This window comes from Sapajus apella, unplaced genomic scaffold (assembly GCF_009761245.1).
Source record: "Sapajus apella isolate SASKATOON/1434 unplaced genomic scaffold, GSC_monkey_1.0 scaffold14, whole genome shotgun sequence".
Classification (NCBI taxonomy): domain Eukaryota; kingdom Metazoa; phylum Chordata; class Mammalia; order Primates; family Cebidae; genus Sapajus; species Sapajus apella.
In genome coordinates, this window is record NW_022436954.1 from 5,520,349 (window position 1) to 5,541,011 (window position 20,663).

General features: G+C 55.7%; 1 protein-coding gene across 2 annotated transcripts; it reads left to right on the forward strand.

The window, feature by feature from the left end:
* The first annotated feature begins 941 nt into the window (after positions 1-941).
* Positions 942-20,511, forward strand: MAP3K11 (mitogen-activated protein kinase kinase kinase 11). Of its 2 annotated transcripts, XM_032282832.1 has the most exons (10): positions 1,414-2,638; positions 7,498-7,678; positions 7,872-8,020; positions 8,126-8,301; positions 8,427-8,670; positions 9,108-9,221; positions 9,821-9,956; positions 10,050-10,141; positions 16,580-16,954; positions 19,641-20,511. In XM_032282832.1, the coding sequence occupies exons 1-10, from the start codon at positions 1,900-1,902 to the stop codon at positions 19,976-19,978; spliced, it is 2,544 nt and encodes an 847-aa protein (XP_032138723.1). In that variant the 5' UTR covers positions 1,414-1,899; the 3' UTR covers positions 19,979-20,511. The 2 variants fall into 2 exon arrangements, with proteins under 2 accessions (XP_032138724.1, XP_032138723.1); XM_032282833.1 differs by lacking the exons at positions 16,580-16,954; positions 19,641-20,511 and adding an exon at positions 12,269-13,175 and having other exon boundaries at positions 942-2,638.
* The last annotated feature ends 152 nt before the right edge of the window (positions 20,512-20,663 follow it).

The following is a 20,663-nucleotide window of genomic DNA, read 5'->3' on the forward strand; positions in this document are numbered from 1 at the left end:
GTGCGTGTGTTTTGGCGCATGCGCAGACTTAGGAGCTGCCAGCCTAGGGGCGACGACTGGGCGGAACCAAAGGGGCAGTTGAGTAGCCATTGGGTAATGGCAAAGTAATTGGCGCACAGCTCTCCCAATGAGTTGTAGGAGGCGGGGAAAAGGTGGAGGCGTGGACTCCCCTACTTGCGGCGAGAGTTGTGCGCTACTGAAGCACGCCCCTCTCGGTCCGCCCCTTTTAACGCTGGACCTCATACTACGTCATGAGCTTGCTCTCTCCCGGCAGCGTCTACTTCCGAGTCACAGCTCAGACCTAGGGAGTAGAGAACAACTTTCCGGAACAGGCAGGAATAGTCGAAATAGGATAGCGTCGTTTTTCTTAAAGTGACAGGCTCAAAGCAATAGGGGCAGCCCTATCTAGCGGTTGTGAGAGCGACTCAGCTATTCTGAATCCAATCCTGGGCAAAGTTCTGAACAAGTCTCTGGTTTTCGCCAATGGGGAAGGGACTTGAAGAAGCGGATTGTTTCCCAGGTGAGAAGAAGACGAGAGCCTTAGACAACCCACTCCAAGAGCTTGAGGTGCAGCCAGTTCCGTCTGTCCTCCAGTCTTCCCCACTCCATCCCACTAGCTCTGCGAGGCAGAGCTTCTGGTCCTCATATCATATATGAAAAGAATGGCTGGGTGCGGTGGCTCACGCCTGTAATCCCAGCACTTTGGGAGGCCAAGGCGGACGGATCACGATGTCAGGGGTTTGAGACCAGCCTGGCCAACATGGCGAAACCCCGTCTCTACTAAAAATACGAAAATTAGCAGGGCTTGTGGGGGGCGCCTGTAGTCCCAGCTACTCGGGAGGCTGAAGCAGGAGAATCGCTTGAACCTGGGAAGCGGAGGTTGCAGGGAGCCTAGACTGCGTCACTGCACTCCAGCCTGGGAGACTGAGCCAAACTCCGTCTCAAAAAAGAAAGAAATTAAAGAGCGAGGCTCAAAGTCGATGGATCGCCCAGTCCCACAACTTCGTAGTCAAAACCAGACTCGGGTTCACCCTCCTCCCAGGTGTGGTTCTATAACCCCTTTTACTGACGCCGATGCGCACGCAGAGGGCAGAGATGGCCCATCCTTAGCAGAGACCAACCTCCACCCTACGCAGCAGAGCACGCAGCTCGCGGGCGTAGTGGGGGGGTGGGGGGGCCTTTTTTCTAGATCTCAAAGCCTGCTGTGATGGAGAATCTGGTGCAGCCCTTTCCCTCCTCTGCCTCTCCTGGCCCGCCTACCGGGGAACTTCCCGCCTGGAGCCTCCGGGAGGGGAGCGGTGCAAGCTGCCCGCGTCATCTGATGCTGTTTCCTGCAGGAGGGAGAAGAGCGGAAAAAAGTGAAACTCCACCCTCCACCTCTGCCTCCCGCCCCCCGGGGCCAAAGTACAAAGGGAGGAGGAAGAAGGGAACGGGGTTGGAGCCGTCGGGGCCAAAGGAGCCAGGGCCAGGAAGAGGTAGTCTCGGCCCAACTGGGGACGCTCCCTCCAGCCCCTGCGCGAAAAGACCCAACCGGAATTGAGACGCTGCCCCTGGAGGCCCCACCTTACGCTTGGTGAGGGTCGGAGCCAGGCTCCCAGGACTGCTCCAGAACCGAGGGAAGCCCGGGCCCTTCCAAGCCAGCCATGGTGAGGCGCCAGAGGCCTCGGGGCCCCACACCCCCAGCCTGACCACACTGCCCTGGGTGCCCTCCTCCAGAAGCCCGAGATGCGGGGGGCCGGGAGGAGACACTCCTGGCTCCCCAGAGAGGCGTGGGTCTGGGGCTGAGGGCCAGGGCCCGGATGCCCAGGTTTCGGGACTAGGGCCTCGGCAGCCAGCAGGGGTGGGGACCACAGGCAGCCAGAGAAGGTCCTCCACGCATCCCGACGCCGGCTCCGGGCCATGGAGCCCTTGAAGAACCTCTTCCTCAAGAGCCCTCTAGGGTCATGGAACGGCAGCGGCAGCGGGGGTGGCGGGGGTGGCGGAGGAGGCCGGCCTGAGGGGTCTCCAAAGACAGCAGCTTATGCCAACCCGGTGTGGACAGCCCTGTTCGACTACGAGCCCAGTGGGCAGGATGAGCTGGCCCTGAGGAAGGGTGACCGTGTGGAGGTGCTGTCTCGGGACGCAGCCATCTCAGGAGATGAGGGTTGGTGGGCGGGCCAGGTGGGGGGCCAGGTGGGCATCTTCCCATCCAACTATGTGTCTCGGGGCGGTGGCCCGCCCCCTTGTGAGGTGGCCAGCTTCCAGGAGCTGCGGCTGGAAGAGGTGATCGGCATTGGAGGCTTCGGCAAGGTCTACCGTGGCAGCTGGCGAGGAGAGCTGGTGGCTGTGAAGGCAGCTCGCCAGGACCCCGATGAGGACATCAGTGTGACAGCTGAGAGCGTTCGCCAGGAGGCCCGGCTCTTTGCCATGCTGGCACACCCCAACATCATTGCCCTCAAGGCTGTGTGCCTGGAGGAGCCCAACCTGTGCCTGGTGATGGAGTATGCCGCCGGTGGGCCCCTCAGCCGAGCTCTAGCCGGGCGGCGCGTGCCTCCACATGTGCTGGTCAACTGGGCTGTGCAGATTGCCCGTGGGATGCACTACCTGCACTGTGAGGCCCTGGTGCCCGTCATCCACCGAGACCTCAAGTCCAACAACAGTGAGTTTCTGGGGGCGTGGCTGGGGGGTGGCATGGCCCTGGCACACACCTGCTCCCAACCTTCTGCTGAGCCTAGCTTAGGGTCTACTGCAGGCAGGAGCTCCCACCCTAGGGGGTCTCAGCTGACCAGAGGTGCTCCTGGGCTCAAGCTAGCTCCAAAACAAGAGTCCTAGGCACCCAGCTGAGTCCTCCTGCCCAAGCTTCAGAAATCCTTGACCCTGGCCTGTGGCTGCCGTTTGAACAAGTTATTGGGATCTCTCAGGTGGGCCCTAAGCATCCTGCCCAACTGTGGCTCCCACCTCAAGGAAGTCCTCTGGAAACTGGCGCTCCTCATCTTCTCCTCCCCTAAATTTGTATTTGCGGAGTTGGTGCTCTGTCATCCCCTCCCGTCATGGTGGGCAGCTCCTCCAGAACCGATATCTCAGACGGAGAAGCCCTCCTTGGCAGTCAAGGCCAAGGCCAGGACTGGAATTCTGGCCTAGCCCTCCCTGGCTGCATGACTTCTGGCTGGGGTTATTTCAACTCAGAGCCTCAATTTCAGACTGTGTAAAAAGAGAGAGTGAAACAGCTCAGCAGCCTCAAGCCCTACCCGCAGTGGGTCCTCAGCCGTGGAGAAGAACATTTGAGGGTTGGACTGGCAAGAGGGCCTAGCCTGGAATCCGTGCTTGCTGTGGGAGTGCTGGGCTAAGGGAGATTCCATCTCCCATCATTTCAAGCCCCCCACACACTGCCATCATGGCCCAAGAGAAGCGGGTGACAGCTTCAGAGGGCTTCCTGGTGCATGCAGCATTTAGAGAGTGAAGGCATGGAAGCAGGATCCAGCGCACAGCAGGGACCAGGGGCAGCGGCCTCCTAGAGCCCAGGGTGCAGGCTGGAGAGCAGCAGTAGGTAATGCAGGAGGGGCCAGGCTCAGTGGGGTCACTGGAAAAGCATGAGAGGTTCTTAGAGGGGGGTCACCATGGCTATTGTGAGCCTCCTGGCCTGGACTGACCACGGACAAGGGGCTTGTGAAGAACAGAGTGCTGAGCCCCAGATATCCAAGTTCTTGCCAGGGCTGGAGGAGCTGGGGGAGGCCTGCCAGCCACCCCACCCACACTTCTCATGCCCAGTAGAGTGCAGTTCCCACCTCTCAGCCGCAACCCTGGGCAGTAGCTATCTAGGGACCCCCACTCCCTGCCCCAGCCTGAGGGGGATTCCCTGAAGGCACAGGGGGAGGGGACTCCCATCTTCTGTTTTTCCGCCGTTTTCTTTCCAGAAAAAAATGGAACAATAGCCCAGGCCCCTGTTCCCCACCCTCCCCACTGCTTCCTGCGTTTCCTGCTGCCCCTGAGCCGGCTTCCTGCCCCTGCTCCAGCGCCTGCTCCCTCCCTAGCCCAGCTGCCTGCAGGGGAGGAAAGGGCTGGGGGTGGAGGGCTCGTGGGAGGAAGGAGCCTGGAACTGCTCCCCCACTCCCCTCTAGCTCCCTGCTTCCCTCTCTGAGTCTGAGAGGTGGTGGTGAAGGGCAGGCAAGGTGCCCTCAGCCTCCCTGAGCCTGGCATTTAACCTCCAAGACCCCAGTCCTAGGCCCAAGTTGCTGTTGGCGGGATTGGGGTGGGGGGAGTCCCTGGGCTGGGGGGGCACAGGCAGGAAACAATGGCATGATTTTCCTGGACAATGGGGGCCTTGTGAGGAAGCCTGGTGGGGAGGGGAGGGGGAATTCTCCAGGCCCACGAGTCACAGGACTGACCAGCCAGCCCAGCCTGGGCCTGACCTCCCCCAGTTCTGGCCAAAAGGACTCCCCCTCCCAAGTGGGAGACCTGGGCCAGGCCTCCCAGAAAGGAGAAGTAGGGACCAGGGGAGGGAAGCGGAAGAGGTGTGAGCTGCCCAGGCCACTCCCGAGCCCCACAGAGGCCAGCCCAGGGAGGGGGCTGGTGGCCAGGTCCCTGTCAGAGGCCAGGGAGCCCTAAAGGGGTACTGAGAGGCTTCCCTAGCTTCAGGATCTCTAGCCCATTCTCCTCTGGGTGACCCCTGACCTCCCATGCCTGAGGTCTACATCAGACACCGGAACAGCAGCTTGAGTTGGGACAAATTGAAAGCACAGGGAGGCAGCTTGGAAAGAAAGCAGAGGATGAGGTTTAGCAGGTGGCAGAGCCGGGAGCAGGGAGGTAATAGAAAGGCCACAAGTACAAAGAAGTCCTGAAACTTTGGGTGAGTTGCTGCCCCTCCCTGGGCCTCAGATTCCCCACCTGAAAAAGGTAGAGTGTCCAGCGCTTTGCCAGTCTGGGGTGCCACAAGTGGCCAGAGACCAGGCCAGGAAGCAGCAAGGATTGGTCTTCAAAGGGGGAGGTGGGCCCTGGCACCAGGGGAGGTGTCCATTTCCACTCCATCCACTACTCCAGCCTGCTGCATTTCCCCTTTGGAATGAGCTTGTCGTGGGGGCTTGCTAAATGGTCAGGTCCCCAGCTTCCAGCAGCCAGACTGGAGGCTGTTGTGAAGCTGGCAGTGAGGAGTGACAGAGGTTGGAGAGGCGGGTGGAGATACGAGTAAGTGCTTTAGGACAACTGACCTTTAGGACACTTCTGCCAGGTGGCAGCCCCCATGCAAAAGCTTTTTTTTTTTTTTTTTGAGACAGTTTCCTGCTCTGTTGCCAGGCTGGAGTGCAGTGGCACAATCTCGGCTCACTGCAACTTCCACCTCTCAGGTTCAAGCAGTTCTCCTACCTCAGCCTCCCCGGTAGCTGGGACTACAGGCACCCGCCACCACGCCTGGCTAATTTTTGTATTTTTAGTAGAGACGGGGTTTCGCCATGTTAGCCAGGATGGTCTTGATCTCCTGACCTTGTGATCCACCCGCCTCAGCCTCCCAAAATGCTGGGATTACAGGCATGAGCCACCTCGCCCAGCGCAAAACTTTTAAAAGTGTGGTCTTGTTTCATGCTCATGACAGCCATCTGAAGGGTTTTGTTGTCATCTTCAGCTTGATGAACTGTTCAGGACTCCACTCCAGGGTCTGGCTCAGAGGAGCAGGTGGATTTTGAGACCATTTTCTGGATTAGGAGAAATTGCAGGAAAATCTACTGAGCATGCTGAAATAGTAAATGTCGTCATGGAGGGCACCTTGACGTCAGGTAGAGCTGCTGAGGGGCAGCTGAACCAATTTCTGTCTGGCCTGGAGTTGCAAATGTGGAAGATGCCAGTGGGGAGGGGAAGCTGGCACCTGAAAGAGGCTGAGTCAGCGAGGGGCAGTGGGCAGAGGTTGAGAAGAGGCTATGCTCTGAGAAGCACCAGCGTGAATGGCTGAAGGTGGGGAGGCCATTACAGAAACAGAGCCAAGTAGCCAGGGGCTGTGGGGGCTGAGGACAGTGGGGCGGCAGGGAGGGCTGGCAGCAGTACCAGATGCCTCCTCAAGGCCCAGGTGGCCTGGCCAACAGCAGGATCAGGGGTTGTGGGTTTAAGTCCCGAAAAATGAGCACCCTGGTTCTGCCACCTCCTCTGGGAAGTCTTCCCTGACTCATCAGGCTGTATTAGGTGCCCTTCCCATCTGCCCCACCCCCTGTACCCTATGCTGCCCCCATGACAGCTGTGTCACACTGGGCAGGAGAGCTGAGAGGTGTGCCCTGACACGGGTCCAGAAACATGATTGACTTGATATCACTTCTCTTCCACAGTGCAGTTGGCTGTAACCAGAAAAGTAAAGGGGCCCTTCAGACCCTTCATTACACTAGGACTTTGTCTTCTTTCTATTCCTTGAAAATTTCTCTCACTTCAGCCATTTCTGTCCTGGTGAGAGATTTGCAAGTTGCTGCTTCTCCTCTTTATATCAAGTATGGGGGCCCCATTTGGCTTAAAGCCATAAGCCCCTACCAAGTCTGACCATCCATGCCTACATTGACCCCAAGCTCCTCCTTTGTGGCCAAGAACCATCAGTTTCTTGGACCCCACCCTTTCTCTTCCCTTCTAGCTGCATCAGTAGGTATCTTTTGGAGTCTTTCCATTGGGAGTGGCTACACTCGCCACAGTGTGATGTGGGCACCAGGGGCCTGTGGTACCTTCTGGGCTTCCTTTCTCACCAAGAGCTTCCCTCTTGCTCCCCACTCCAAGGGGGTTCTGATTCACACTCCTGCCTCAACAAATGAGAGGACTCTCACAGGTCTCTCTGAAATCAAAGCCACAAATGCAGACAGCTGCCACCTTGCCAGTTTTGCTTCAGTCTAGTATTGGGGAAAAGCTAGAACTCTGGCTTCATAGCCATGCAGACCAGGTTGGAATCTCTGCTGATTGGTTATATGACCTCAGCCAAGTCATTCCCCTGCTTGGTTTCCTCATCTGTGAAACGTGAAAAATATTATCTAGCTCATAAATGGTTTTGAATGCTAGGGTTGAGAGTGAAATGTGTGGCCTCAGCCAGGCACAGTGGCTCACACAGGTAATCCCAGCACTTTGGGAGGCCAAGGCAGGCGGATCACCTGAGGTCAGAGTTGGAGACCATCCTGACCAACCTGGAGAAACCCCATCTCTACTAAAAATACGAGATTAGCCAGGTGTGGTAGCCCATGCCTGTAATCCCAGCTACTTGGGAGGCTGAAGCAGGAGAATCGCTTGAACCCCAGAGGTGGTGGTTGCCATGAGCCAAGATCACGCCATTGCACTCCAGCCTGGGCAACAAGAACAAAACTCCATCTCAGGAAAAAAAAAAAAAAAAAAAAAAAAAAGCAGAAGAAATGTCTGGCCTCAAGCAGGCCCTCAAGATCTAGACCAAGTCACCTCTGTGCCCCCAGGACCCAGCCAGGATGTCTGTCAGATGAGTTTGCTCCCAGCTCTTCCCCTATCCCTACCACCTGATCCTGGAGCATCCACAGTCTGGCCCCTCCTCTTCCCTAGTTTTGCTGCTGCAGCCCATTGAGGGTGACGACATGGAGCACAAGACCCTGAAGATCACCGACTTTGGCCTGGCCCGAGAGTGGCACAAAACCACACAAATGAGTGCTGCGGGCACCTATGCCTGGATGGCTCCTGAGGTTATCAAGGCCTCCACCTTCTCAAAGGGCAGCGATGTCTGGAGGTGCGGCCCCTGGTGGGGCTGGACAGGATCTGCTACGGGGCTTCGGAGGGCAGAGGTGGCTGTCTAAGTCTAGGGCTGGGACAGGGCAGGGACCCAAACCACTTAGCTCCTAGTTGCTTTTGGGTGAACTGGCAGTAAGGGGGTAGGGGGCTGGGAGAGATGAGAGAACACAGACCTGTTGTCTCTCCCACAGCTTTGGGGTGCTGCTGTGGGAACTGCTGACCGGAGAGGTGCCCTACCGTGGCATTGACTGCCTCGCTGTGGCCTATGGCGTAGCTGTTAACAAGCTTACACTGCCCATCCCATCCACCTGCCCCGAGCCCTTCGCACAGCTTATGGCCGGTAAGAGGACAGGGAGGGCAAGTGAGGGGCAGAGCTCCCTAGCCCAGGACGCATCCACCCACAGACCCCTTCTTATTCTGTCCCCGCTGCACGCCGTGCCCCTAGACTGCTGGGCGCAAGACCCTCACCGCAGGCCCGACTTCGCCTCCATCCTGCAGCAGCTGGAGGCGCTGGAGGCACAGGTCCTACGGGAAATGCCGCGGGACTCCTTCCATTCCATGCAAGAAGGTTGGAAACGCGAGATCCAGGGTCTCTTCGACGAGCTGCGAGCAAAGGAAAAGGTGCGAGGAGTCGGGACCCAGCTTTGGAAGGAGCATCTCCCCGGTTTCCCTGGGGCAGAGTGGGGGCGGGCGCTGCCGGGATCGGTGCCTGGCTGACCTCCCCGCCTTCGCTGTCTCGGGCGCAGGAACTACTGAGCCGCGAGGAGGAGCTGACGCGAGCCGCGCGCGAGCAGCGGTCACAAGCGGAGCAGCTGCGGCGGCGCGAGTACCTGCTGGCCCAGTGGGAGTTAGAGGTGTTCGAGCGCGAGCTGACGCTGCTGCTGCAGCAGGTGGACCGCGAGCGGCCGCACGTGCGCCGCCGCCGTGGCACCTTCAAGCGCAGCAAGCTCCGGGCGCGCGACGGCGGCGAGCGCATCAGCATGCCACTCGGTGAGGGGCGGGCCTCTGGGCGTCCCAGGCCTGTGTGCTGACCGCGCTGGGATTGGTTTAGGGTGTTGTGGGTGGGCCCGTGAGATGAAGGCTGGAAGGGGTGGAACCAGGAGTGTTTTTTCTGTCTGTGTGCGGGTTCTGGCGGAAGTATTTGCATGTCGGTCTGGGAGTGGCTGCGGCCGGGAAGGGGTGGAGTTCACGAAAGTTCTGGGAAGGTCTAGGGGGCGGGGCAGGCCGGCGGTCGGGCCTTCCGACTGGGAGGTGCTTCCGGAGGTGGAGCCCAGCTTTCCTGATCCAGAACGCGGGGCCCAAGAAGGCAGTGAGGCTGGGCACTGTCACAGCCACCCTGCTGCTCCCTGTGTGGCCCGGGAGCCGGCCTTGGACCCCTGCAGATCACAAACCTGCACCCTGCTCCCCCCCCCCCACCCAAACCCCAGACTTCAAGCACCGCATCACCGTGCAGGCCTCACCCGGCCTTGACCGGAGGAGAAACGTCTTCGAGGTCGGGGCTGGGGATTCGCCCACCTTCCCCCGGTTCCGGGCCATCCAGTGTAAGAAACCTCATCTTTCTTCGCCCCTGAGCCCCTTATCCTCTATCAAAGCTTGCCCTGGGAGGTGGACCCCACTCACTACCTCCTCTTCCCCCCGCCTCAGGCTCCCTGCCCTAGGTCTAGACTGTTAGCTCTGAGCTCCACAAGCTGCATTGATTTTATTTTATTTTTTTTTTTAGTCAAACAATTGTATGACACTATGTACTATTCATTTTCCTAAATGCTTTGCTAATGTTGATTTCTTGCAGTAATTCTACTAGGTATTTTTATTACCTAAGTTTTATGGATGAGGTAGTTATTCTTATTGTTAGCTAGGTTTTATGGATGGAGTAAAAAGTAACTTGCTACACAGCTAGTAAGTGGAAGAACCAGAATTCAAAACCAGGTAGTGTCTTCACTACTGAGTAGCAAATGTCAGCTGAAGGGCTAGATAAGCTGCCACAGCCCACTGTCCACCCCAAGACCCAAACCTATCTATCTCACCCAAAGCTCATCCTGGGAATGGTACAGGGCCCAGCCTGCTCCCCATACTCTGAAGCTGACTGTCATGGTGGAGGGAGGATAAGGATCATCTCCAATTCCATCCGTTTCCCCTGTAGTGGAGCCTGCAGAGCCAGGCCAGGCATGGGGCCGCCAGTCTCCCCGACGTCTGGAGGACTCAAGCAATGGAGAGCGGCGAGCATGCTGGGCTTGGGGTCCCAGTTCCCCCAAGCCTGGGGAAGCCCAGAATGGGAGGTGAGTACCTGAGTGCCCCCCAGCCCCAGCATCATCTGCTTCCCCCAAGTCCTGAAATTCCTAAAGCACCCCTCCTTGCCCTCCCATCACCAGGAGAAGGTCCCGCATGGATGAAGCCACATGGTACCTGGATTCAGATGACTCATCCCCCTTAGGATCTCCTTCCACACCCCCAGCACTCAACGGTGAGTGGCCTTCCTCCTCTGGCAGGATCTGGCTGAGCTCCTTCCGTGGGCACCTTGGGGAGGCCATGAGAGGCTAGCAGGCAGAGCAGGAGTCCTGCCCTGGTAGCTCTCATTCTAGAGATTAGGAAACTGAGGCTGAGACAGGACAGAGCCCATCCTAGAACCCAGGTCTGACCTACAGGCCCACAGTCAAGCTGCATACAGCCCAGGCCTCGGCTCGGGCCCAGAGTCTCATCCTGTTACTCAGACCTAACCTGCAAGAAGGCTCTTCCCTGGCCCTGTGGCAGCCCCTGTGCCTTTAGCAGGCTCCAGGGAGAAAAGAAAGACAGGAAGCCCACCTGGCATTGGGTACCCAAGGCCCAGAGAGGGAAGGGAATCAGCCTGATCAGGCTGTGCCGGGTAGAGCCAGGCAAGTGTCCACCACACTGTGCTTCTCAGAGTCCCTTCTGGGAGCCTGTAGGTGAAGAAGAGAATGAGAAGGCCAATTAGTCAGGATGCAGGGCCCATTCTCACCACATCCAGCATAGCTCAGGGCCTTTCTCTTCCCCGTGATGATAACCGCTCTACTGTGTGCCAGACATTCCCTCTGAGCATTGATGGGGAGGGGCTACTGTTACCCCATTTTACAGATAAGAAAACGGAGTCTCTGAGAGGTGAAGTAACCTACTTCAAACCCCTAGCTGAAGATTTGAACCCAGACTTCGGCTCCCATGCTCATAGTGAGCTCAGAAGCTTTTACTTAAAGAAGGGGCTTTTCATGTACAGACCACTTAGGGAGCCAGAGGGTTAGGCAGAGAGCAGGGCTCCAGCATCACTGGGAGGACAGCTTAGCTCAACACTGTCCATGTCTGACTGAGGCCAGAAAGTTACAGCCTCCCTTGCCTGTGGGTCCCTGTGCCAACCTAGGGACCATTCTCAGAGCCCCCACACCTGCTTCTTATAGCCAGAATGTAGGACCCGCTTAGCTGCTCGCAGAAGAGTCCTGTTCAGCGAACTGTTTAAACTCACTCCTCCCTTCCCACCCAGCCCATCACCTCCACCACTCCCTGAGCTGCATTCGATAGAACAGCTAACCTTTGTTGGGTCTCTCCTATATGCCAAGCAGTTCTGTGAGGGGAGTAGTATTATTGGTCTCATTTTACAACAGAGGAAACTGAGGCACAGAGTGACTAAGTGGTTTGATATAAGGCAGCCAGCAGGGCAGAGATTTGAACAGGGCCCTGGGCCCCCACCCACCCTGCCATTTGCTGCTCCAGCAGTTGCACTGCCCTAGGCAGCTGTCCTGTAGGGACTGAACTGAGAACTGGAAGGCCAAGGAGGCTTCTTGAATTTACTGCTCTAAAATGTACCAGGCCAGATGGACCAAAGGAGAGCTCCAGGTCCTGTCAACCCAGGTGTGTAGGTTGAAGCAGCCCCTGACTGTTCCACAGAAGCCCCTGGCCCTGAGCTCCCAGAAGCAGGGGCACAAGGGACCTGGACCCCATTGTTTTCGAGCTTGCCTCATGGTTTGCTTTTTTTCCAAAGATTTTTGTTTGTTTTTGTTTTTGTTTTTTTGTGGTTTTTTTTTTTTGTTTTTTTTTTTTGAGACAGAGTGTCACTATCACCCAGGCTGGAGTGCAGTGGTGTGATCTCAGCTGACCACAACCTCCATCACCTGGGATCAAGCAGTTGTCGTGCCTCAGCCTCCCGAGTAGCTGGGACTACAAGTGCACACCACCACACCACCACGCCCAGCTAAATTTTGTATTTTTAGTAGAGATGGGTTTCACCATGTTGGCCAGGCTGGCTGGTCTCGAACTCCTGACCTCAGGTAATCCGCCCGCCTCAGCCTCCCAAAGTGCTGGGATTACAAGCGTGAGCCACCATGCCCAGCCAAAGTATTTGTTAATTATTTATCAAGAAAAACTGTTTCTTAGCCCATATATTCATGAATAGTTCACATCAGTGACAAACTTCTAAGTAATTTAACCCAAAGAAATTCTTTATATTCGAAAATCATTTTGCATTCTGAGAGATAACAGCCTTCCTCATCTCCTTGAAATGTTTCATGGCATCATAACTTCCTTGAAATATTTCATGGCCTCATAACTTCCATGAAATCTGTGTATGCCTTCTTTCTCCATTCAGCCACAGCAAACAGAGAGAGCCGCAGCCCCCAGGGATACAACGAATGCTTCCACAATATGAAATTGCAGATGTGCGGCCAGAAGGCCACCCGTCTGAGGTTTCGTGAAAGCACTGGAAACCATGGTAGTTACTGTTTTTGATAGGTGTGCCAGCCTCAGCACCAGTGGCCTTCCTGGCTGATGAAGAAATGGATTGCCGCTTGCCCCTTTACCTGAAAGGATCGTGAGCTGCCCCAGCTCAGTGGCAGGCTGAGCACATGGTTCCCCTAGCCCAGCCCCACACTCAACGCACCATCTGGGTCCATGAGAGTACACCATGACATTGACCTCACAGCCACCCACAGAAACCCAGCTAAGAATCAAAGAATGGGGCCTCACAGAGGTCCCAGACCCTCTGAGATGGTCCCAGGCATAAGCCACACCACTGGAGAGCCTCAATACCTGCCCCCAAACACCCTGTACCAGTGGGCTTTTCTGGCCCCTGAAGAGCTGGTTGCAAGGAGGGGCACATGGGCAGGGTGCACTCAGCTACACTGACAGCAGCTGCCCTGTGAAGCTTGTTGCCTTGGAGCCAATAACTACATGGCCATGTCCTCTCCATGGTCTCTCCTCATCAGAAACTGCCCCACAGAAGCAGTTTCACATCTGTCTTTGGGTCAATAAGAGTCATGCTGCTTTCTCCTAAACAACCAGGTTGCTAACTCTTGCTGCCAGGAAGCTTAGAGGCAAATTCAAATTCTAGCTGGATTACCTTGAAGAAGTCACTTGCCCTTCAGAACCTCAGTTTCTCAGGCCATTGACGGCAGGAACCTCTGTTCACTCTCATTTTGTCTGCTAGACCCTATCTTTTCTCTTCCCTTTGTTTCATTTCTCCCTTTTATTTTTTATTTATTTATTTTTCTTTATTATTGAGACAGAGTCTTGTTCTGTCTCCCAGGGTGGAGTGCAGTGGCACGATCTTGGCTTACTGCAGCCTCCACCTCCCAGGTTCAAGCGATTCTCTGCCTCAGCCTCCTGAGTAGCTAGGACTAACGTTTGTATTTTTAGTAGAGACGGGGTTTCACCATGTTAGGATGGTCTCTACCTCTTGACCTCACGATCTGTCTGCGTCGGCCTCCCAAAGTGCTGGAATTATAGGCATGAGCCACCACGCCAGCTCATTTTATTTTTTTAAAGACAGGGTCTCATACCCAGGATGGAGTACAATGGCATGATCATGGCTCACTGCAAACTCCACCTCCCAGTCTCAAGTAGTCCTCCAACCTCAGCTTCCTGAGTAGCTGGGACTACAGGTACACACCACCATGCTTGGCTAATTTTTGTATTTTTTGTAGATATGGGGGTTTGCCATGTTGCCCAGGCTAGTCTTGAGCTCCTGGGCTTAAGCATTCTACCCGCCTCAGCCTCCCAAAGTGCTGGGATTACAGGTGTGAGCCACCACACCTGGCCTTCTCTTGCTTTTTTAAATTTATTTTTTTTTAGATGGAGTCTTGTTCTGTCGCCCAGGCTGGAGTGCAGGGATGCAGTTCGGCTCGCTGCAACCTCTACCTCCCGGGTTCAGGTGATTCCTCTGCCCCAGCCTCCCACGTAGCTGGGATTACAGGCATGCACCACAATGCCTGGCTAATTTTTATATTTTTAGTAGAGACCAGGTTTTACCATGTTGGCCGGGCCAGTCCTGAACTACTGACCTCAAGTGACCCACCTGCCTCAGCTTCCCAGAGTGCTGGGATTATAAGCACGAACCACCGTGCCCAGCCTAATTTTTGTATTTTTGGTAGAGATGGGGTTTCACCATGTTGGCCAGGCTAGTCTTGAACTCCTGACTTCAAGTGATCTGCCCGTCTTGGCTTCCCAAAGTGCTTGGATTACTGGTATGAGCCACCGCTTCCAGCATCTCTCACTTTTTTTAAACATGCTTTTCCCCCTCTTCCGTTTAAACTCACTGTAAATGATCAGTTCTTCAACTGTGAAATGAGGGTGATAATGATAACTTCGTGGTTGGTGCATTAATTATAAAAATGGATTCTTCATCAAACAAGGATTTGCATTTTAAGAGCCAGGCAACAGATGTGTTAAAGAGAAACACTGCCCTAACCTCATTCAATGAAGAAGGCAGACTCATAAACAAGTCCAGTAGCTCCTATGAGGCATAACGTGAGCAATAACTGTACAGGTTCAGGGAGATTCTAGGAAGGCTTCACAGAAGAAGTGACGTCCCAGTGGGTCTTGGATAATGCATAAGAGGCCACTGAGGCCGGGCATGGTGGCTCATATCTGTAATCCCAGCACTTTGGGAGGCTGAGGCGGTCAGATCACCTGAGGTCAGGAGTTTGCGACCAGCCAGGCCAACATGGTGAAACCCCATCTCCACTAAAAATACAAAATTAGCCAGGTGTGGTGGCAGGTGCCTGTAATCCCATCTACTTGGGAGGCTGAGGCAGGAGAATCACTTGAACCCGGGAGGTGGAGGTTGCAGTGAGCCAAGATTGCGCCACTGCACTCCAGACTGGGCGGCAGAGTGAGACTCCGTCTCAACAACAACAACAAAAAGTTACTGAAAGCTGAGGTGGGAAAGGTCAGCCAGCCAGAGCATATAGTGTGTGCCAGGCATGTGGCTCCCCAGACCCAAGGAAAAGGAAACCTGGCTGAACTCTGAGAAGAGTTGAGGAGTCTCAGGACTGGGGCTTCAGGCAGGGGCCAGGGTACATGGGTCAGTAGATGTTTATTGAATGAATGAGTGAATGAAGCTGGAAGTGATAGGTAGCTTTTAAGCAGGGACCTGTCTTCAGCAAGTTTGCATTTTAGAAAGATTCCCTTGGCCCTTCATTGGCAGTGGCCAGGGGTGGGAGTGGGGTGAGATAAGAGGCAGAGAGTCGGCCGGGTCGGTAGCTCACCCCTGTAATCCCAGCACGTTGGGAGGGCAAGGCGGGCGGATCACAAGGTTGGGAGATCGAGACCATCCTGGCTAAAATGGTGAAATACCGTTCTCTACTAACAATACAAAAAATTAGCCAGGCATGGTGGCGTGAGCCTGTAGCCCCAGCTGCTCAGGAAGCTGAGGCAGGAGAATTGCTTGAACCTGAAAGGCAGAGGTTGTGGTGAGCTGAGGTCACACCACTGCACTCTATCTAGCCTGGGCGACAGAGAGAGACTCCGTCTCAAAAAAAAAAGCAGAGAGCCTAAGTAAGCCTTGGGACCGACAAAAGGGCCTGTTAGCCGAGTCCTGGTTCACGGTAGAGCTCACTTCTCCCAGCCTTGTATTTTTCCTCCCAACATCCAGCCCACTGTTGTGCTCCAGGCAGTGGGGGAAAGGCAGAGGGACAGGGCTAGGGAGGGCTTCGGAAGACCAGTCAAGAGGTCAGGCTTTCTTCTAGTGGCAGTGAAGAGCCAAGCAGATTCTAGAGCCAAGGTGGGATCTGACAAAATCAGGGCTTGTGGGAGGCCATCCTAGAGGCCCCCTACCTTCTTAATGGGCTTCCCAACCCTGCCCAAGTGATCTAGAGTGGAGTCAGGCCAACCTTAGACTGGAAGGTGGGACACTCATGTCTTGAAATCTAGGGCAGAGTCTGGTTGGGAAATGGTGAAGAGCAAAGGCTCTACTGCCCTTGCCTGGGGTGAAGCCAGCTCTACCTCTCACTGGCTGTTCAGCCTCATACAAGCCTTCAACCTCTCTGAGCCTGGAACCACTGGGGTGTGAGGATCAGACAACATAATGCCCCTATGTCATTCAGCTCAGGCCTGGCACAAATACATACTTTGTAAATTAGTGGTGACCTTGGGCAAGTTACTGAACCTCATTTTCCTCCTTTCCAGAATAGGGACAGGGATTTGTGCCCCTGAGGGCTGTCGTGTACCTTGGAGTTGACCATGTGCACGCTACAAGCTACAGCTGGAGTAAGGGTGGGTGGGCAGAAGGGGCAGGGCTGCCAAGCCAAGAAGCGGGCAGGCACAGAGCACAGGGCACTGGTCCCAGTCCCCTGGGCCTGGAGGTTGCCTCTGTCAGGACACTGAAGTCCACCTGGACCCGGCTCCAGCCTGCCTCTACTGGGACTGCCCATCCATCTTTGGGGTCTGGGGCCGCTGGCTGCCACTGGGCTTTACTGCCACTTCCTTTGCTCACACTGCCCTCCCCTGCCAGTTCCCATCCTGTGGAAGGCCAGAATGTGGGTGTGTGTGACAGGGAGGCCGTGGGACCTGTGGGACCAGGGAAGATGCTGGTCGCCCTTGTTCCAAGACCACGGAGAGGTCCTGGGCCCTCACCCGGAAGCTGCACTGGCCACATCCTCACCTGTGCTGCCTCCGCCCACAGGTAACCCCCCGAGGCCAAGCCCAGAGCCTGAGGAGCCTAAGAGGCCTGGCTCCGCAGAGCGTGGTAGCAGTTCTGGGACGCCCAAGCTGATCCAGCGCGCTCTGCTGCGTGGCACTGCCCTGCTTGCCTCGCTGGGCCTTGGCCGAGACCTACAGCCACCAGGAGGCCCTGGCCGTGAGCGAGGGGAGCCCCCAACAACACCCCCCACGCCAGCGCCCGTGCCCTGCCCACCAGGGCCTTCCCCTTCCTCACTCATCCGCCTCTCGCCCAAGACACCCAATACCCCACCCACTCCTGCACCCCTGCTGCTGGACCTGGGTGTCCCTGCGGGCCAGCGGTCAGCCAAGAGCCCCCGACGTGAAGAGGAGCCCCGAGGTGAGTGGCCTGAGGCCTGCTTGCTGCTCGGATGGGAGATAGGGGTCCCCAGGAAGGGAGGAGTGGCTGGTGGGGACATGCAAGGAGGTAAGGCCCAGACCACCGTCATCTGCTGGACTCTGAACCAGGCGCTCGGGTACTGAGGACGCATGTAGGGAGCAGAGTTCTAAATTCAGCCATCAGGTGGTCTAGGGAGGCGGGGATGGGCGATGCTTGCTATAAAATAACAGAAATAATCAAGGGCAGGCAGTGGTATACACCTGTGATCCCAGCACTTCAGGAGGATCACCTGAGCCTTGAAAGGTTGAGGCTGCAGTGAACCGTGATCATGACACTGCACTCCATCCTGGGCAACAGAACCAGACCGTGTTTCAAAAATATATATGTATATATTGAGCGGGCGCAGTGGTTCGTGGCTCACACCTATAATCCCAGCACTTTTTGAGGCCAAGGCAGGTGGATCACAAGGTTAAGAGATCAAGACCATCCTGGCCATCATGGTGAAACCCTGTCTTTACTAAATATACAAAAATTAGCTGGGCGGGTGGCACTTGCCCATAATCCCAGCTACTCAGGAGGCTGAGGCAGGATACTTGCTTGAACCCCGGAGGCAGAGGTTGTAGTGAGCTGAGATCCCACCACTGCCCTCCAGCCTGATGAAAGTGAGACTCTGTCAAAAAAAAAAAAAAGTGTGTGTGTATATATATATATATATATATATATGTATATGTATGTGTGTATGTATTGTAGACCAGGCACTGTGGCTCACACCTGTAATCTCCGTGCTTAGGAAGGCTAAGGCAGGTGGATCACTTGAAGTCAGGAGTTCAAGATCAGCCTGGCCAACATGGTGAAACCCCATCTCTATTAAAAGTACAAAACATAGCAGGCGCAGTGGCTCACGCCTGTAATCCCAGCACTTTGGGAAGCCGAGGCGAGTGGATCACGAGGTCAGGAGTTCAAGACTCAGCCTGGCCAAGATGGTGAAACCCTATCTCTACTAAAAATACAGAAATTAGCCAGGTTTGGTGGCGGGCGCCTGTAATCTGAGCTACTTGGGAGACTGAGGCAGAGAATTGCTTGAACCCAGGAGGTAGAGGTGGCAGTGAACCGAGATCCCTTGATGCACTCCAGCCTGGGTGACAGAGCTAGCCTCCATCTCAAAAAAAAAAAAAAAAGTACAAAACATTTGCCGGGCATGGTGGTGCACACCTGTAATCCCAGCTACTAGAGAGGCTAAAATCAGAGAATTGCTTGAACCCAGGAAGTGGAGGTTGCAGTGAGCCAGGATCGTGCCACTACTCCAGCCTGGGTGACAGAGAAAGACTGTCTTAAAAAAAAAAAAAAAAGTGCCGGGTGCGGTGGCTCACGCCTGTAATCCAACATTTTGGGAGGCGGAGGCAGGCACATCATGAGATCAAGAAATCAGGATGAGGCCGGGCGCGGTGGCTCAAGCCTGTAATCCCAGCACTTTGGGAGGCCAAGGCGGGTGGATCACGAGGTCAAGAGATCGAGACCATCCTGGTCAACATGGTGAAACCCCATCTCTACTAAAAATACAAATAATTAGCTGGGCATGGTGGTGCGTGACTGTAATCCCAGCGACTCAGGAGGCTGGGGCAGGAGAATTGCCTGAACCTGGGAGGCGGAGGTTGCGGTGAGCCGAGATCGCGCCATTGCACTCCAGCCTGGACAACAAGAGCAAAACTCCGTCTCAAAAAAAAAAAAGAAATCAGGATGGTCTCATCCTGGCCAACATGGTGAAACCCTGTCTCTACTAAAAATACAAAAACTGGCTGGGCGTGGTGGCACATGCTTGTAGTCTCAGCTGGTCGGGAGACTGAGGCAGGATAATTGCTTGAACCCAGGAGGTGGAGGTTGCAGTGAGCCGAGATCGTGCCACTGCACTCCAGCCTGGTGACAGGGCAAGACTCTGTCTCAAAAAAAAACAATAAAAAGTATATATATAGTCATAATAGTAGCAAACATCTGGTTCCTTGCTTGTGCCAGGTACTGTTTGCAAGGTTTTCCAGAGATAGTCTCATTTAGTCATAACAACCAGTGATCTAAGTGCTCTTAGATGCCCTCCTCCTCCCCCCCCCCCCTTTTTTTTTTTGAGACAGTGTTTAGAACCACCACCAGGCCTGGTGTGCAGTGGTGTGATCTTGGCTCATTGCAACCTCTACCTCCTGGGTTCAAGCAGTTCTCCTGCCTGAGCCTCCCAAATTGCTGGGATTACAGGTGCCCACCACCACGCCCAGCTAATTTTTTATATTTTGAGTAGAGATGGGGTTTCACTATCTTGGCCAGGCTGGTTTCAAATCCCTGACCTGATCTGCCCACCTCAGCCTCCCAAAGTGCTGGGATTATAGGCATGAGCCACCGCGCCCAGCTAGATGCCCATTTTTAGATGAGGAAATTTATGGCACAGAGATGAAGGAACCCACAGCTACCACAGATAGTAAGTGGCAGGGCTGGGATCCACATCCAGGCCAGCCTGCTACAGAGGCCTCACTCCTAACCATTATAGAAAAACAGGCACCGCGGAACAGGAAGGGCCATGGAAGTTGAATCAAGTCCCTCACTGTGCAGATGGGGAAACTGAGGCCCAGAGCAGGGCAGTGTATCTTGGGGACCTCAGGAGTTGGTGGCTGCCTGACCCTGTGCCCCTCCTATATCCTCACAGGAGGCATTGTCTCACCCCCACCGGGGACATCACGCTCTGCTCCTGGCACCCCAGGCACCCCGCGTTCACCACCCCTGGGCCTCATCAGCCGACCTCGGCCCTCACCCCTTCGCAGCCGCATAGACCCCTGGAGCTTTGTGTCAGCTGGGCCACGGCCTTCTCCACTGCCTTCACCACAGCCTGCACCCCGCCGGGCACCCTGGACCTTGTTCCCAGACTCAGACCCCTTCTGGGACTCCCCACCTGCCAACCCCTTCCGAGGGGGTCCCCAGGACTGCAGGGCACAGACCAAAGACATGGGTGCCCAGGCCCCTTGGGTGCCAGAGGCAGGACCTTGAGTGGGCCAGGCCACTCCCCCAAGCTCCAGCTGCCTTAAGAGGAGTCAGTATACACTGGAACAGGAGCTGGGCCAGCCTCTGCAGCTGCCTCAGTTTCCCCAGGGACCCCACGCCCCTTTTCGGGGTCAGGAACACTACACTGCACAGGAAGCCTTCACACTGGATGGGGGGACTGCACCCCCACACCTGCAACCTGTGGGTCCCCCCAGCTCACCTGCCCTACTGGGGCCCAACACTGTACCCAGCTGGTTGGGAGGACCAGAGCCTGTCTCAGGGAATTGCCCCCAGGGGTGATGCAGGGAGGAGGAGAGGTGCAGGGGAGAGGGGCCGGCCTCAGCTGTCACCAGCACTTTTGACCAAGTCCTGCTCCTGGCCCCTGCCCTAGGGCTTAGAGCCTGGACCTCCTGCCCTGGGGGTCATCTGGGGCCGGGGCTCTCCGGGTGCCTTCCTGCTGCCCCAGCCAGGGTAAGGGTCTTAGCTTCGGGATCCAATGAAGCCAGAAGCCAAATAAACTCAAAAGCTGTCTCCCCACATGTAGCCTGTCACCTTTCTTGGAGGTAAGCAGGAGATCCAACCTATCACGCAAGCCTGGACTCCTGATGCCCCAACAATGGGCAGTTGCATGCGTTGCACTGCATCCCTCTCCTGGGACCAAATCCACCAGTCTTGGTCAGTCATTCAAGGC

Coding starts and splice junctions, on each gene's coding strand:
- MAP3K11 (XM_032282832.1), top strand. CDS start 1,900: ATGGAGCCCTTGAAGAACCTCTTCCTCAAGAGCCCTCTAGGGTCATGG. Junction 2,639..7,497: donor AGACCTCAAGTCCAACAACA/GTGAGTTTCTGG, acceptor CCTCTTCCCTAG/TTTTGCTGCTGCAGCCCATT. Junction 9,957..10,049: donor GGGGAAGCCCAGAATGGGAG/GTGAGTACCTGA, acceptor TCCCATCACCAG/GAGAAGGTCCCGCATGGATG.